General features: G+C 46.9%; 2 protein-coding genes across 3 annotated transcripts in view; one reads left to right on the top strand and one right to left on the bottom strand.

The window, feature by feature from the left end:
- The first annotated feature begins 67 nt into the window (after positions 1-67).
- IL17RB (interleukin 17 receptor B) lies at positions 68-14,332 on the top strand. 2 transcript variants are annotated; one of them, XM_084902531.1, is made up of 11 exons: positions 68-166; positions 2,093-2,117; positions 3,133-3,261; positions 4,795-4,922; positions 5,554-5,680; positions 7,656-7,703; positions 8,736-8,875; positions 9,247-9,312; positions 10,355-10,454; positions 11,581-11,676; positions 12,897-14,332. In XM_084902531.1, the coding sequence occupies exons 1-11, from the start codon at positions 107-109 to the stop codon at positions 13,424-13,426; spliced, it is 1,449 nt and encodes a 482-aa protein (XP_084758657.1). In that variant the 5' UTR covers positions 68-106; the 3' UTR covers positions 13,427-14,332. The 2 variants fall into 2 exon arrangements, with proteins under 2 accessions (XP_084758657.1, XP_084758658.1); XM_084902532.1 differs by lacking the exon at positions 7,656-7,703.
- ACTR8 (actin related protein 8) overlaps positions 13,029-15,453 on the bottom strand; it is a 15,999-nt gene continuing 13,574 nt past the window's right edge. Inside the window, exon 14 of the mRNA XM_084902529.1 lies at positions 13,029-13,167. The gene's annotated coding sequence lies outside the window, so the exon portion shown is untranslated. The remainder of the gene's footprint in view (positions 13,168-15,453) is intronic.

Below are 15,453 nucleotides of genomic sequence, written 5' to 3'. Positions count from 1 at the left end.
GGTGGTGCTGTGGGAGGCGGAGCCCGGAGGGGTGGCCCCAGGGCGCCCTATAAGAGCGCTATGGGAACCTGGCGAGGACCGCGCGGTGGGGGGCGGTGGCCCTGCGATGTCGCTGGTGTTGCTGAGTTTGGCTGCGCTGTGCCAGGGTGCCCTGTCCCAGGAGCCGGTAAGCTCCCTTTCCCGCATTTCCATCCCTCCTTTTCCCCCATTTCCATCCCAAAGGGCCAGCTTGAGCCTTAAGGCTTTCTAAGAGAGGGCAAGTCTGCACCCCTGGGGTACCCAAACTTGTCCTGGTCAGGCAGCACCAGGCTTCCTGCTGCTTGGTCAGACAGACCGAGGCTCACATGCCACTCTTTTACTCGGATTCCAGCTATTTATGCTCATTGAACCTACGTGTCTTCATCTATAAGGCAAAGGGTAACCACCTAACTCACCAGAATCTAGTGAGGAGGAACAGGAGGGCCTGCCACAAAGGGCCCAGCACACAGGAGGTGCTCAGCACTGTTTCTGCTTGGCCTCTTGAGGCCTTGCCTACCTTTGCGGGGACAGGATCTGCTCGCTGTTTTTGTCATGTTGGTTCACCCTGTGCTGGGGTGCCTGGTCCCCGGAGCTGGTAAGCGCTGTCCTCTCCTGCATGAGTTTCCTTTCTTGCCCAGCGCTTTGAACAGCCGAGGGAATGTTCTGCATCACTAAAGAGGAAAAAGCTCACTCACAAACAGTATTTGAAAGTACATCCCTGCCTTTTCAGCACAGCGTATCACATAATAGCACGGTCGTTATGGGAAGACAAACCCCATCCGGGTACCCTGATGTCTTCAGCTGCTATCCTTGCCGCCCCGGAATGCGTTAGGCACCCCCTCGGCCTTTTCCACTAGAGGAAGAACTCGGTGCCTCTGCCGTGGTTGCTATTGGGCTAACAGTGTGCTCTCTAACATACAGATCTGTTGCTTTGCTTCTTCCTACAACTTGTCCCACCAGCCATTTGGTGACTGATTTGTTTTTTAAAATGTCTGACATTATCCCTTGGAGCTCAGCTTCAAAAGACAAAGGTGAGGGACTGACAATTGCACCTAACCCCAGATTACCCAAACCATCAAAAGTCTTGCCTTCTGTCTGACACAGTGTTTGGAAATGTTGAGGTGAGAGAAATCAGCTCTCAGAGCTGGTGGACTTAGGGCATTGAGTCTTGTCACTTGTACTTGTTGCTGCCTAAAAGGTTCAGTATTTTATTTCAAGACCAAACTACTAGTTGTTTCTTTTTTTTCTTTTTTTTTAATGCCCTACTAGCCGGTTTTGATAGAATGTTGGCCTGTGGACTGAAGGGTCCCAGGTTTGATTCCGATCAAGGGCACATGTCTGGGTTGTGGGCTCACTCTCCAGTGGGGGGCATGCAGGAGGCAGCAGATTGATGATTCTCTCTTATTATTGATGTTTCTCTCTCCCTCTCCCTTTCTCTCTGAAATCAATAAAAATATATATATTTTAAAAATGGGCACTTAACTCCAAGAGGAGGAGGTACTGGCCTTCTTGGACACCAATGATACCTTTTTATTTATTTGTCTAAGTTCTTTTAAAAAGATGATATGATGAGCTCACAGTTGCTTCATGACTTTGTAAATAACACAGGCGAGTCCATCCTTTTGCATTAGAAGCATATTTTCAAGAACCGGGGAAGGTACTATGAACTGCATCTGTGGCTTTCTTCTGTTCATCTTCTTAGCATAGCCAGTTCTTAACCTGGGGAACATAAAAGGATCCGATATACTAGCTGGCCCTGGAAACCTATGGTTAAATGTTAGAGTGTGAAGGGTCTTCATGATGATCCAGAGCCATCCCCTCCGTCTTAGAGGCGATAAGCAGGCTTTCGGACCTAGTATGCTGATGGCTGGCCCATGGTCCATCATAGCCCACAATGGGGCAGCTTAGTCTCTCCCTCCCCCTCCCACCCCCACTGCGAAGGGGAGTCAGCCCAGCACTTATTTGAGCACTTGGCACTTGTATATGCATTTAAGACAAAAGGATGGTGTTTTGACTAATTTGGCTTGTGGTTTGCTGGCATTCAGCATGACACTTGCTTTTTTCTCTCTTGCAGACGATTCAGTGTGGCTCTGAGAATGGTAGGTGCCCTGGGGAATGGGTATTTGGGGCTTTGCATTGAAATTGAAAGCACAGTTGGACTTTCACAGGGCCAGAATCCAGGCCGTGGGTCATCAGAGGCCAGGCTTACGGTGAACTATTGCTTTGTTAGCTGATGTATATGCAACCTCTTTCAGAGCTCCCTGTGTTTCAGGTGGGCGGGGAGGGGCGGGGGGAGATCCTGGCCAGAATGACAGCAAGAGGGGACAGGCAGGCCAGGAATGGCTGTGCAAGGTAGACAGTGAGGTCTGCCTCTCAAGGTGGGGGGGGAGGAGGAGAGCAAGTGTGTGTGTGGGGGGGGGTCACTTACACTTAGAAATAGGAAGCAAGTATTTTAGAAGAGTGTTTGAGAGCATAGCATTTGTACTTTTTTTTTTTTTTAAATATATTTTATTGATTTTGTACAGAGAGGAAGGGAGAGAGATAGAGAGTTAGAAACATCGATGAGAGAGAGTCATCGATCAGCTGCCTCTTGCACACCCCCTACTGGGGATATGCCCGCAACCAAGGTATATGCCCTTGACCGGAATCGAACCCGGGACTCTTCAGTCCCCAAGCCGACGCTCTATCCATTGAGCCAAACCGGTCCCGGCGAGAGCATAGCATTTGAAGACTGGGTGGATTTCTGTCCAAAAATGTAGATGAAGAGGGTGAGCTAGAGGACTAGGAAAAAGCAAAGACCAGGAAGTGGGAAGTGTGTGGGCCAGCTGAATGGCGTCCAGGCTGAGGCATGGGGAAGGCTTGAGTCTAATAAACATGTCAAATACATTGAATACATACATACACAGGCACACAGAGGCACCTAGAGTGGTCCCGAGTGGTCTGTAGGTTGGGGCCAGGAGGTTGAGTCAGTTAACACTGAGAGTGTCGGGCTGCCTCAGCAGGGAGAAGGGATGGACTGTGAATGAGGGTTGGATCAGGGGGGGTCACTCGGAGGAGATGGCATTGAATTGGGCAAGGGAAGGGTGTGTCATCGGCAGTCTCACCTTCTCCCAGGACCGTCTCCAGAGTGGCTGGTCAGACACACTCTGACCCCAGGAGACTTGAGGGACCTTCGAGTGGAACCTGTTGTAACAAAAAGCTCTTCAATTTTGATGAACATAAGCTGGATACTCCGAGCAGATGGTAAGTTTGCATCAATCAAAGTTAAGGTAGAAATGTGCAGGTTATGTGATCCTTTCATTTTAATCCTAGTCATATACCCAGAAGAATATATACATACATGCACCCAAAACCACATACTAGAATGTTCATCGTAGCATCATTCATAACAGCCCAAAGATGGAAATGCCTGACTAGAATTGGAACCACAGACTGGAATCCAACAGTGCAATGAGCATGAACAAGCTGTGACCGTACACAGTGTGGATGAATCTCATCCATCCAAGAGGCCAGATTCAAAAGCGTTTCTACGTTCGTGTCTGCATACATGCCTATCGTCGCGTGTACCATATGATTCCATTAATAAAAATGCAGAAAACAAAACTAACGCAAGCAGTTAGGAGTCAGGACAGTGGTTACGCTGGGGTGGGAGTGACTGAAAGGAAGCAGGAGGGACACTCCTGGGGTGTTTCCGACATGGGCACTGGCTGCCTGAGTGTGAACTTCATTAGGTGGAGTCCTTCTGATCTGTGTACTTCTATGTGTAATGTCACACCTCATGGAAGAAGACATGTTGAGGACAGAGATGACCCCTCCCCCCCTCCCAAGTTCAGGAAAAGTACCTCTTGGGTGGTGACCATACAATATACAGATGATGTATTACAGAATTGTACACTTGAAACCTGTCTCATTTTATTAAACAATGTCACCCCGCAGTGAATTCAACAAAAATTTAAGAGGGAAAAGACAGGAAAAGCACTGGCTTAGATGACTTTTCCACTCCTCAGTAGCATTGTGACAGTCCTGGCAGTCCCATAGGCAGCTTGTGAGGAGCCAATTCTGGGGTCTTAAAGTCCACGCCTGTGGTTCCCACCCTAAATTCAGTTAAATCCCATTTGGTCAGGAAATCTGGGAGTGCCGGGCGCAGAGAGGTGAGTTAGCTATGGACACGACACAGGGACATTTCTTGGAATCCCGGAAGGAGCTGTGAGTCGATGGGGGCAGGGAAGAGAGGAGCAGGTCCTGGTGAGGTCACTTTAAATTAGATGTTGTGAAAACACATTTGGCCCCATACTTAGCAGGGTGTGCTCTCGTATCTGCCAGCTGTTGTTCTAGATATAAGTTTGGCCTTGAGGGAGCAAGCCCTGGAGAGGCAGGAGAAAAGGGCACTCTAGGAAGAAGACTCAGCATGAATAAAGGTGCAGTCAGAGCAGGCCTGGTTTGGTGATGCCATTCTGGAAGGTTCTTACTTCTGAAGAGACTCAGAAGAGTGCAGAGCTAGAGCCACCTCCGCAGGTATCCTGTGAAATTCAGGCTTACCTGTGACGAGGAAAACATTTGGGCTTTGGGATCTGAATCCATATTCTACCCAATGAGCTCTGTAAGCTGAGGCAAATCTCCCCGAAATTCCCTAAATGTCATACACCCCATGGTGAGCTGGGGACAACAATGGTGTCTACCTTTTAGGTCTGTGGTATGAAATGAGGCATGTACACTCATAGCATCGAGCCGGCCACATACTGGGTGCTAAATAACCAGCTGCTCTCGTCTCATTAGCCAGCATCCGCTTTCTGAAGGCCACCAAGATCTGTGTGTCGGGCAAAAGCAACGTCCAGTCCTACGGCTGCGTGAGGTGCAATTACACAGAGGCCTTCCAGACTCAGACCAGACCCTCTGGCGGCAAAGTAAGCACGTGGAGATACTTGGAGAATTGTCCTTAAAACTGGGAAGGCCCTTTGCTGGGGGACATGGATGGAGGGCTGCACACACAGGCTGGCGAGCACCTGCAACTTGGGTTCAAAGCCCATTTGGGGCCACTTCTCTGCTGTGTGCCTTGGGCAGGTCAGCATCTCCCAGACTCAGTTTCCCCGTCAGTAAAGTGAGGGAGGCTGAACTTAAATTATATCCTGGCTCTAAAATCTTACACCTTTCTGATTCTGTGAGTTACACTGACAGATTGTGTGGGGGTCATGCCCTGTGTCAGGGGTGGGGAACCTTTTTTCTGCCAAGAGCCATTCGGGTATTTACATCATCATTCACAGGCCATACAAAATTACCAAGTTAAAACGTAGCCTGCTGTATTTGGTCAAACATTTAATTAAGTCATCCCCAATGCCTTGGCAGGGCTAGATTTCAAGGGCCTTACATGGCTCAAGGCCGGACATTTCCCACTGCTGCTCTAGGTAGACATCGGTAAGAGACCTGTTTCAGCAGTAGGCTAAGGAGTGAAACTATGAATGAAAAGGCCCCATAGAGGTACTGTGTTCCTGCATTGCCATGTTTCAGAAATTTAGGGGCCCTTCCTTTGCCTTTCAGTGGACGTTTTCCTACATTGGTTTCTCTGTGGAGCTGAACACTCAATACTTCATTGGGGCCCATAACATCCCTAATGCAAATATGAATGACGACAGCCCCTCACTGTCTGTGAATTTCACCTCACCAGGTAAACTTCTTTAGTCTTCTGTTCTTCTGTCTTGCTAGGAGGCTTGTGTTGGGGATATGGCTTAGAATAGAGAAGCCAGGGTACCCTGGACAAGGTGTTTGGCATTACCAAGTCTTGTAATATGGACACCACGGTAACTGCACCTCACAGAGGCGAGGAGAGGTAAAATTGGGGGAAAGCCATTTCTGTGTGTCAGGCACTATGCTGAGCACTTGAATGCATCATGCCACGTAAACCTCCAATAATCCCGAGGATGGGAGAGCAGCTTTACAGGTGAAGACATTTCTCAAGTAACTTGGCAGGGTCACACACACAGTAAAAGAGAACCTGACATTCAAACTCTGGTCCTTCTTGGTCCATGCACATTAGCCATTCTTTGTCACTGATGCAAAACGTTTGTTCCAGCCCTGGCCAGTGTGGCTCCATTGGTTGGAGCATCATCACATACACCAAAAGGTTGTAGGGTCAAGTCCCGGTCAGGATGTGTGTGGAGGCAACTGATCAATGTTTCTTGCTCACATCAATGTTTTCCTTTCTCTCTCTCTCTCTCTCTCTCTCTCTCTCTCTCCCCCTCCTTCCCTCCCTCCCTCCCTCTCCCTAATTCTAATTTTTTCAAAAAATGATAGATCGATATATTTGAAAATAATAATGTCGTTCCAGTCTTGGCTTCCTAGCACGCTGTGTTGAGAGCATGCTGCAGGGTCTCTGAGGATGTACAGCCATTAGTCGGTGTGTCCCTGAACTGTAGGTGAAGGCAGGTGGCGCTATGTTGAATGTTGGGTTCTTTCCCAGCTTTATGTCATTCGGTCAGCTCCCCAGTGTCACACCTGCAATGCCACACATGGGGCCGCGGTTAGGATGAGACAGGACCATGGGTGAAGGTGCCAGCGTGGCGTCTGGCTGCAGCAGTTCCCACAGCACTCCCATCTGGAATGGTCACCCGTTTTGTACCCCACTCCTGTTCTCTGTCTCAGGTGAATTTCCAAATGGGCAATTCCCAATCTTCTTTGAGATTGTGGTCCAGGGTGTTCTTGGTGCCACACCTCTTACTACACAGCACTTTCCAGCTTTCTTCTTGATAACAAATATCATCTTAAATAATATAAATGTGTTTGTGCTGGAATGATTTTAAATTTATAGAAAAGTTGCAAAGATAGTTCACAGAGTTTCCATATACCTTTTAATGTTTCCCTTATCATTAACATCTCATATTACCATGGGACATAGGTCACAACTAAGAAACAATGTTTGTACTTTTCTATTAACTAAGCTCCAGACTTTATTTGGATTTTGCCAGCTTTTCCTTGAATATCCTTTTGCTGTTCCAGTCTCCTCTGTCTGTGACAGCTTCTTAGTCTCTGTTCCTCGTGACCTTAAGTCTTAAGGAGTACTGGTCAGCGTCTATGGGATGTCCCCCATCTGAGTGTACATCAGGGGTGAGGCAGCCTTCTCGTGGCACCCCATCAGGGGTGGGTGACATCCACACATCATTGGTAGTGTTGACCTTTATTATTATACTTGGTTAACTGGACCTGCCAGTCTTCTCCATGGACTAGTGAATGAATCTACTGTTTCCCCTTCCCAAGTCTAGTTTTGGGATACAAGTCACTAAGTCTCCCCCATTTGGGATGGGAGTGTGTTGTGGACTAAGCTCCACCACCTGGGAGAGGCAGTATGGACACGTCACCAAACCTCATTTTAAACGTTGGTTTGAATCTTCTCGGGGGATCACAGATCCTGTTGTGATAAAGGCTGCATTTAAATTAGGCCTGGTTATCATTTCATGGGTAGATAATCTTCTGTTGAACAGTAAAATGTTCATGTCCCACTTAAACTTGCTATCTTACTTCACATCTTGAATGTTCTGGCAATTTGTATGGGGTGTGGTGAGCATATATATGTGTGTGTACTTGTTGGCAAAGGGGTGGAACAGATACCTTTTCTAAAATGTAAAAACTTTCATGCAAATTTCCAGGCTGCCTAGACCATCTAATGAAATACAAAACCCAGTGCATCCAGGCAGGTAAGTAAATACACCACTGGCTTTTGTTATGTGAAGGAACTCGTAACTTGAGCCAAGGAGCTCAGCCCATCTCCCATGAGGAATGGAGACTCGGTCAGAGGGCTATGTATCCAAGCTGCCCGGGCAGTGAAGGCTGACCAAGCCAGGGCTTTGCCCAATGAATCCCGCATCCAGTGTGTCTGAGGAAGGACAGACCGGAGTGGGTTTACGTAGTAAGCAAGTCACAGAACCATGCCACACCCTGGTGGCTAAACCAACATTTTAGCTCAAACCACATCTGGGGGTGCTGATGGAAGGCCCTTCCTGATTGGAGGGGAGTCTGTAAGTCCTTCCATCTGCTCAGAACCTATCTCTCTGACCTGTGGCCGTGGGGCCCTGGGAGCCTGCTGTGTGGATTAGCAAACATTCCTGGTGGGTGCTAGCTGAAGCAGTGACCTAAAAGCATGTTCTCAACCTGTGTCCTCACAGGGGTCACCTCTTACATGCGTGGCCACTAGAACCTGCCCCTACCCTTTCAGTTTTGAAATCAGTCCCAAGTGTCCAATTTCCAAGGGTTGTAGAAGGACTTGTGTAAATTTCTGGGTAATGTAGTCTGAGGACGCTCAAGAGGCTAGTGGTGTTTAGCAGAACTGGTCCCTAGCTTTTAGGCACCCCCATTCCACAAGGCATCCCTGTGTACCCTGTCAGGCTGAACGGCTCTTGGTCTCCTTGTCAGCAGATGTAGAGGACAATATAGGGGTGTGAAGAGGTCCGAGGACCTTGAGCCAGTCCTGGAGCTGCTCCTAAAGACCGCCTGAGCCTGGGCCGGAAGTGGTCTCCTAGATGGGCAACAATGCATACTATTATATATCACCTTCCTGGAAATGAACCTCGTGCTGATTTGCAAGTCACATGAACTTGCAAAAAAACAACTATTTTCTCCTCATAGAGTAGTCCTGAAAACTTGTATTTGTTTTTTGTCAAGCCCTTTTGGGGGCTTTAATGAGGGAAGAGTTCGCAGCTTCACCCATGTGATTCTCTCTGGACCGACAGGAAGTCTGTGGGATCCAAACATCACTGCTTGTAAGAAGGATGAGAAGACGGTAGAAGTGAATTTTACAACCAGTCCCCTTGGAAACAGATACATGGCTGTTATCCAAACTGAAACTGTGATTGGGAGTTCTGTTCTGGAGGTACTCTTTCCCTTCATTCCTTACCACCAGCCCGTCCTCAGCCCCAGCTTGCCTTACCTGCTGAAGAACAATGCGGACACTCTAGGATTCCTTTCTTTTGAGAGACCCCGGGGAGGGCTGTCTCCCGTCCAAGTGGGGTGGGTGAGTCCTACTGATTCAGTAGACAAAAACAAGTCCCTGGGACTTCCTTGGAAATGTCCCTGTGAACCTAAGTTGCAACCAAGGTAGGGGATCCGAAGCAGGAAAGGAACACGTGTTCATGTAGTCTAACGAACTGGGGGAGTTTGGGAAGAGTGGTTTCTTCACTGGCCGTCTTCGATCTACTCACTCACATGGCACATCCTTGATTTTGTCTCCCTTCTCCGCGCCAGAGCAAACTCACTCACGTTTCCGTCATGGTTCCAGTGACCGAGGAGAGTGAAGGCGCCGTGGTCCTGGTAAAGCTCAGCGAGGACTCTGGGGGGGAAGACTGTTTCTCCACCGTTAGTGGCTTCTGATGAGTCCTTTCAAAGCTGTGGTAGTGAGTTCGCATCCTGTGCGTTTCTGCAGCTGTCTCACAGCAAGTGACGTCAATGGGAAATCCTTGGCTGGCCCAGGAGTGGGGAGATCAGGAGGCTGATCTTACAGCGATGGCCCCTTTTGCTTTTTTTTTTTATTAGTGGTTGCTGACGTTCCAAAGGACTATTGTTTTCTTTTTCTGTCACAAAGTCTATGAGTAATTCTGAGACAGGAGTACCATGTTATTTCCCCAAGCCTGTTTTAACTGCAGCATGAAGTAACAAACACTGTGAAATGCCAAGACTTGGGTTCCCGGTTAATGTACGAGCCTTGGAGGGTAGCTGCCTGCCCTTACAGGCCTCAGTTTACTCAGGTGGAGGGAAGTTGGATGAGCAGATGCTCTCCGGTCCCATTCAAATCTGAGTTTATGACATGGGGCCGTGGAGGGTCTCAGTGGGGCACAGCCACACCTAAGATAGGAGGAGCTTTTGTTTTCTATTCCTTGGAACATAAAGGCAGTGCCCTGCCCTGCCAGAGGGAGCAGATACCTGTCCACACCCTTTTCCAGGGAACCAGACTTTCCTAGTCCCTAGTCCTATTGATTTCCACTTTCTTTCATCAAGTGGAAATGAATAGGAGCTCTGCCGCCGCTTGTTTGAGGAACTATTTGTGTATATATGGGACGTGACCTAACCCACATAGATATGGAAAGTAACATGATAGCAACATGTACAAAGTTTAGGTTCAGACCCCAGAAGACTTACAAGGTGTGTCAGTCTTGGGTCACTGGATTGGATTTTAGGGCTTTTGTCACCGAAGTGTGACCAAGGGGAAAATGTCCTTATTATAAGGGGTGGGGGAGTGGGGACAGGGTTGAAACCAGAAAAGGGAGGAAGAGAAGTTTCGGGAGAAGTGGGAATCATGCTGAGACTCTGCTCCGACACCTGATGGGTACTTTCTGAGCCTCTCCTCTTCCCTCAGTTGACACCATATTTCCACACCTGTGGCAACGACTGCATCCGTCGAAAAGGAACTGTTGTGCTTTGTCCACAAACAGATATGTCCTTCCCTCTGGATAACAGTAAGTGCCCAGTCACTGTCACCAGATGATCAAAGAGGTTCAGGACATGAGGACCACTGTCACCACCCCTCATGAATCTGACAGTGTGTACATGGGGATGGGACAGAGTCCCTGCCTGTGGATGCTGAACTGGGGGGCAGGGAAAGATGTCAGAGCTGCCCAGAGCCTGTGGTTAGAATAACAATGAAGGCTTTATTTATAAAACCACCCCAAGTCCTTTATGAAGCAGGATATATACAAAAAAGGGGGGGGGGAAATAAACAGTGCAAAATGGATGTTCAGAGCCACAAGGATCTGCTGAAAAAAAGGTCAAGAGCATAACAGGACTGAGTGAATAAGAGAATATGCATTTCCCTGCATTTATCTCATCAGTCCCCGTGGCCCAGGCCTGGCTGTGGCTGTAACTTGATGGGGTCACATGGCCAACATTTGGATAACAAATTAGGAATACTGGCACCAGAAGACACGCCTCAATTGGAGTGGAGAGCAGAATGTTCTGGAAAATGTGTCTCCAGATTTAGAGAAGTTGGTGTTTTCCATTTACAGATGGACAAATAAGATGTTCTGGAACTAGCCCAAGCGTGGAGTCAACACTTGACAAGTGTCCTTAGAAATGCAGCCAAATCAACTGAAGACAACCCAGGTGCCGAACAGTCCTGACTGTGTGGCCACAGTGACTGTGGGCTCCTGAGCACATCCGTGTGCCTGAGCTTACCTAGTCCTGGCATTCTATGAAGGGTGGCAATATCCCCCACAGACCCAAGTCTTACAAAACAGCCTTTAAAAAGGCCATCTCTGTGTACTAGCTACTAAGTATGTGCCCAGAATAAAATTAATTCATCAAAGAACAAAACAAACAAAAAAACGAACATGAACTCTGGTTACCACGGTGTAAACATGGAGTAGGAAGCCCAAGTGATTTGAGAGGACTGTTCTCTGCCTCCTCCTATATCCCTCTTGAGAATGGAGTGAAAGAAGGATGTGGACACTGTAGGGAAACATACCATTCTGCAGACCTAGAGATCTAGAGGCCTTTGGTTTTAAAGGGGTCTAAACTTCTGCAAAGTATAGAGTAAAAATCTTAGTTTCCAAATAGGAGGTCATTTGGTTTTTTTTGTTTCTGCAGACAGAAGCGTGCTCAATGGCTGGCTGCCTCTCCTCCTGGCCCCACTGGCCGCCCTGTGGATGCTGGTGGTTGGGATCTGTCTCATGCGGAGGCATGGTAAGGGTAATAATGCCGTGCTTTAAAGAAACCTGGATGAAGAAATAACACTTTGAATGTTTTTAAAGGAGATTCTTCTAGAGCAGTACTGGTCGGCAAACAGCGGCTCACGAGCCACATGCGGCTCTTTGGCCCCTGAGTGTGGCTCTTCCACAAAATACCACGGCCTAGGCGAGTCTGTTTTGAGGAAGTGGCATTAAAAGAAGCTTAAGTTTTAAAAATTTGGCTCTCAAAAGAAATTTCAATCATTGTACTGTTGATATTTGGCTCAGTTGATTAATGAGTTTGCCGACCACTGCTCTAGAGGCAATCCCATTTTGGCACTGGACAGGACTCAGATAGCATTTACTTAGTGCCCAGCACTCTCTTAAAAACTGACGTTAACAACTGGGTCACATCTGCTGAGGTAAAGCAGGGACTGAATCTCCAAACCTGTGGCTATCATGTTTTATTTTTACCACTGAAGCATGGGCATGTACTGAAAAGGGCACAGATTGCTAATAAGGAATGGCACTGTACTTGTGACAGGTTCTCTCTGCTAGTTCCGATTTTTAAAAATAATTCTTTTAAGAACAGTGGCAACTTAGACTCATACACTCTAAGGACTTGCCAACGTTAAAATATTGAGAACTGACTATAGAAACACGAGTAAAACCACCCAGCTAGAGGGTGACACACTGAGGGAGGAGGAAATAAAAAGGCAGTTTGTGTCTGTGATGGCGTAGATAGAACAAGCTTAATCTCGTGACCTAGGCTAAGAAAGCTGTGGAACTAGGACCTCGGGAATACTTGTACTTAGAAGATGTTGTGTGGCCTGAATTAAAGTACTTTCAAAGATGGTTTCTGTTCTGTAGCACACATAGGGCAGCTTTCCAGCTCCGTTCCAGCTGAAAAGGGGCGCCACTTAACTCTATGGAACTATAAAGAAATGCTACCACCTGCAGGTAGAAAATGGAATTACTACTGAATTGACCCGAAATGTGAAGGGCAGAGGCCAGGATGTTTGTTCCTGTTTATATATGGTACTAATAATACTCCAGTTACAACCACCCACCTAAAACAGAATACCTCAAACCTGTGAATTTACCTGAAAAGGTATGGCTTGACTAAGAGACTGATTTAGTGATAAGGACTTACAAAATATAGCTTTTACAACATCTTTACGGCAAAAGACTGCCATTTGCTGTTTATAGAAAACAAATGCTTTTCTCTCTCCACAGAAAGGATCAGTACTTCCTTCCGCACCACCTCGCTATTGCCCCCCATTAAGGTTCTTGTGGTCTACCCACCCGAAATATGTTTCCATCACACAGTCTGTTACTTCACTGAGTTTCTTCAGAACCACTGCAGAAGCGAGGTTATCCTGGACAAGTGGCAGAGAAAGAAAATAGCCGAGATGGGTCCGGTGCAGTGGCTCACCACGCAGAAGCAAGCCGCGGAAAAAGTCATTTTCCTTCTTTCCAATGATGTCAACCCCGTGTGTGATGGCACCTGTGGCAAGAGCAAGGGCAGCCCTCATGAGAACTCCCAAGACCTGTTTCCCCTGGCCTTCAACCTCTTCTGCAGCGACCTGAGGAGCCAGACTCAGCTGCACAAATACCTGGTGGTCTACTTTAGAGAGGCCGATACCAAAGACGATTACAATGCTCTCAGCGTCTGCCCCCGGTACTACCTCATGAAGGACGCTGCGGCTTTCTGCACGAAGCTGCTGCGCGCCGAGCGGCACGCGTTGGCGGGGAAAAGGCTGTGAGCCTGCCACGGCCTCGCCTCCGTGTAGCCCACCCACGGGAAACGAGAACTCGAAGCCTTCCTAGCCCTCGTTAGAAAAGCCTGTGTTGGTTCTGGAGTTTACTGTACAGACTACTCGTAGGGCGGATTGTATGTATGTATATAACTGCGTTAGTAATAGGGAGGGCTCATAAAGGAACATATACCCCTTCGTCTAGTAATTAAAAATCTTATGTCACTCTTTACAAATATTACTGACTACTGTGGTATTAACTGAACGGAAACTAAACTCATAATTATAAAGCTAAATCTATTTCATAACTAAAATAATTGTTACAACATGAAACCTTACCATCTGGCAATGCCTCTTCCTGCTGAACGTTCAGTCTTGAATAGACCCTGCCCTGCATTGTTGGCAGACGTGTTTAGCTTTGTAACGTGCTAAGATTAATTAATGAATGCTAAACTTAGTAAGCCCTAGCTAATTCACTCAATTTTTTAGGTAAAAACGCGCTCTCACACACGTCTTCATTTTTAACACAAATAGGAACAACAGGCTGGACCCATCTTTGCTGACCAGACGACCTAGTACATTTGTATCCACTTGTAGTATTTGGCATTTTCATAGCACCTTCTCTCTCTGAAGTAGGTTCGTGTCCTATTTTCCTCTTGTATAGGTGCCTCTTGTACACGAACACCAAAATACACTTGCAGACCCGTAGTCTACTTTTGTCCAGTTACCTACTAGAGATCACTGCCAGAGTTCAGAGTTTCTTGACTATGTAAATTTCTGTGTTTAGAAGAAAAATAATTCCTATGTTGGAAGACAGCCCTCTTGAAGTAAACTTATAAAAATGAGTTATTATAATGGCTTATTAGGTAAAAACAAACTACCATAGAGTTACAGAATACAAGAGTTATGTGGTATTTTGAGACTTTATTTTCCTAAAAGCATCTTTTTTATTCTACGTCACCAAAAGGTTTTATATGTTAGCATATTTCTGGGAATGCCTGTCCTTTCACACAGCAAAATACTAAAGCACAGAAAGAAATCTCACCATGTCCAGCTTCACCAGCAAATACTTAGTAATGACTCAGTCAATATGTTTAATGTGGCAAAAGTCACTTGTCAGATTAGTCTTTACGGTGCTTTAAAGTGCTGGTGATAAAAGACGGACATGGCTGTTAAAACTTGGACCAGAAGCTAACTTCCTCTGAATCAACACCTACCAGTTATCAGAGCAATATGCTATTACGTGAAAAACCACTGCAAACAGAAACAGCCCTGGCCCTGTGACTCAGTTGAGCGTTGTCCCATGCACCGAAAGGTTACTGATTCGATTCCCAGTTGAAGCACATGCCCAGGTTGCAGGCTCAATCCCTGGTTGGGTACAATCCACCCTACAAGTAGCCTGTTCAATACAGCGTTTAGGAGGTAGCTGATAGATATCTCTCTCACATAGGTGTTTCTCCATCTCTCTCCTTTCCTCTCTCTCACAACAATAAACACATTAAAAACAATTATATCTTTGGAACTAGGCAGCCAATACTAAATTGTATTGATACAGCTCAGTAACATAAAATCTTATGTAAATGTATTTTTAAAAAAGGTTTTAAGTCAAAGAACATACGACTTTCAAACTGAAGGCATACATTCCAAATAGTACTACCAAGTTACATTTTGTTATACCTTCCCTTGTTCCTAACCTACTAGGCAGATACATAAAATACTCTTATTGTAAAATGCTATTACCAGCATTGCTCCGTGTCTAAGGACTTATTACCATCCTTATTCTATATTCCACTCTTATTATTCACCCCGTAACTGTCCCTATGTTCGTCTTTGCCCCAGTCCCACCTCCAGTTCTTGGTGGTGAGACAGTGGAAGCAAGAGCGAGAAACTGGCAGGAATAGGGCACTGCCCAGCCCTTCCAGGTCTCTGAGCCCCCACGCTGTGCTCACTGGCTGGCTCCGGTTCAGTTCAGCAAGCAAGGCCTTCTCTTCTGCTCAGGCTTCTCTGAGGCCTGGCCCTCTGGTGTGACAGCTGTC

The sequence above is a fragment of the Pipistrellus hanaki genome (assembly GCF_964339955.1).
Source record: "Pipistrellus hanaki genome assembly, chromosome: 13".
Lineage (NCBI taxonomy): Eukaryota > Metazoa > Chordata > Mammalia > Chiroptera > Vespertilionidae > Pipistrellus > Pipistrellus hanaki.
The sequence above is the reverse complement of the archived record's forward strand: the minus strand, read 5'-3'. Positions and strand labels throughout refer to the sequence as shown.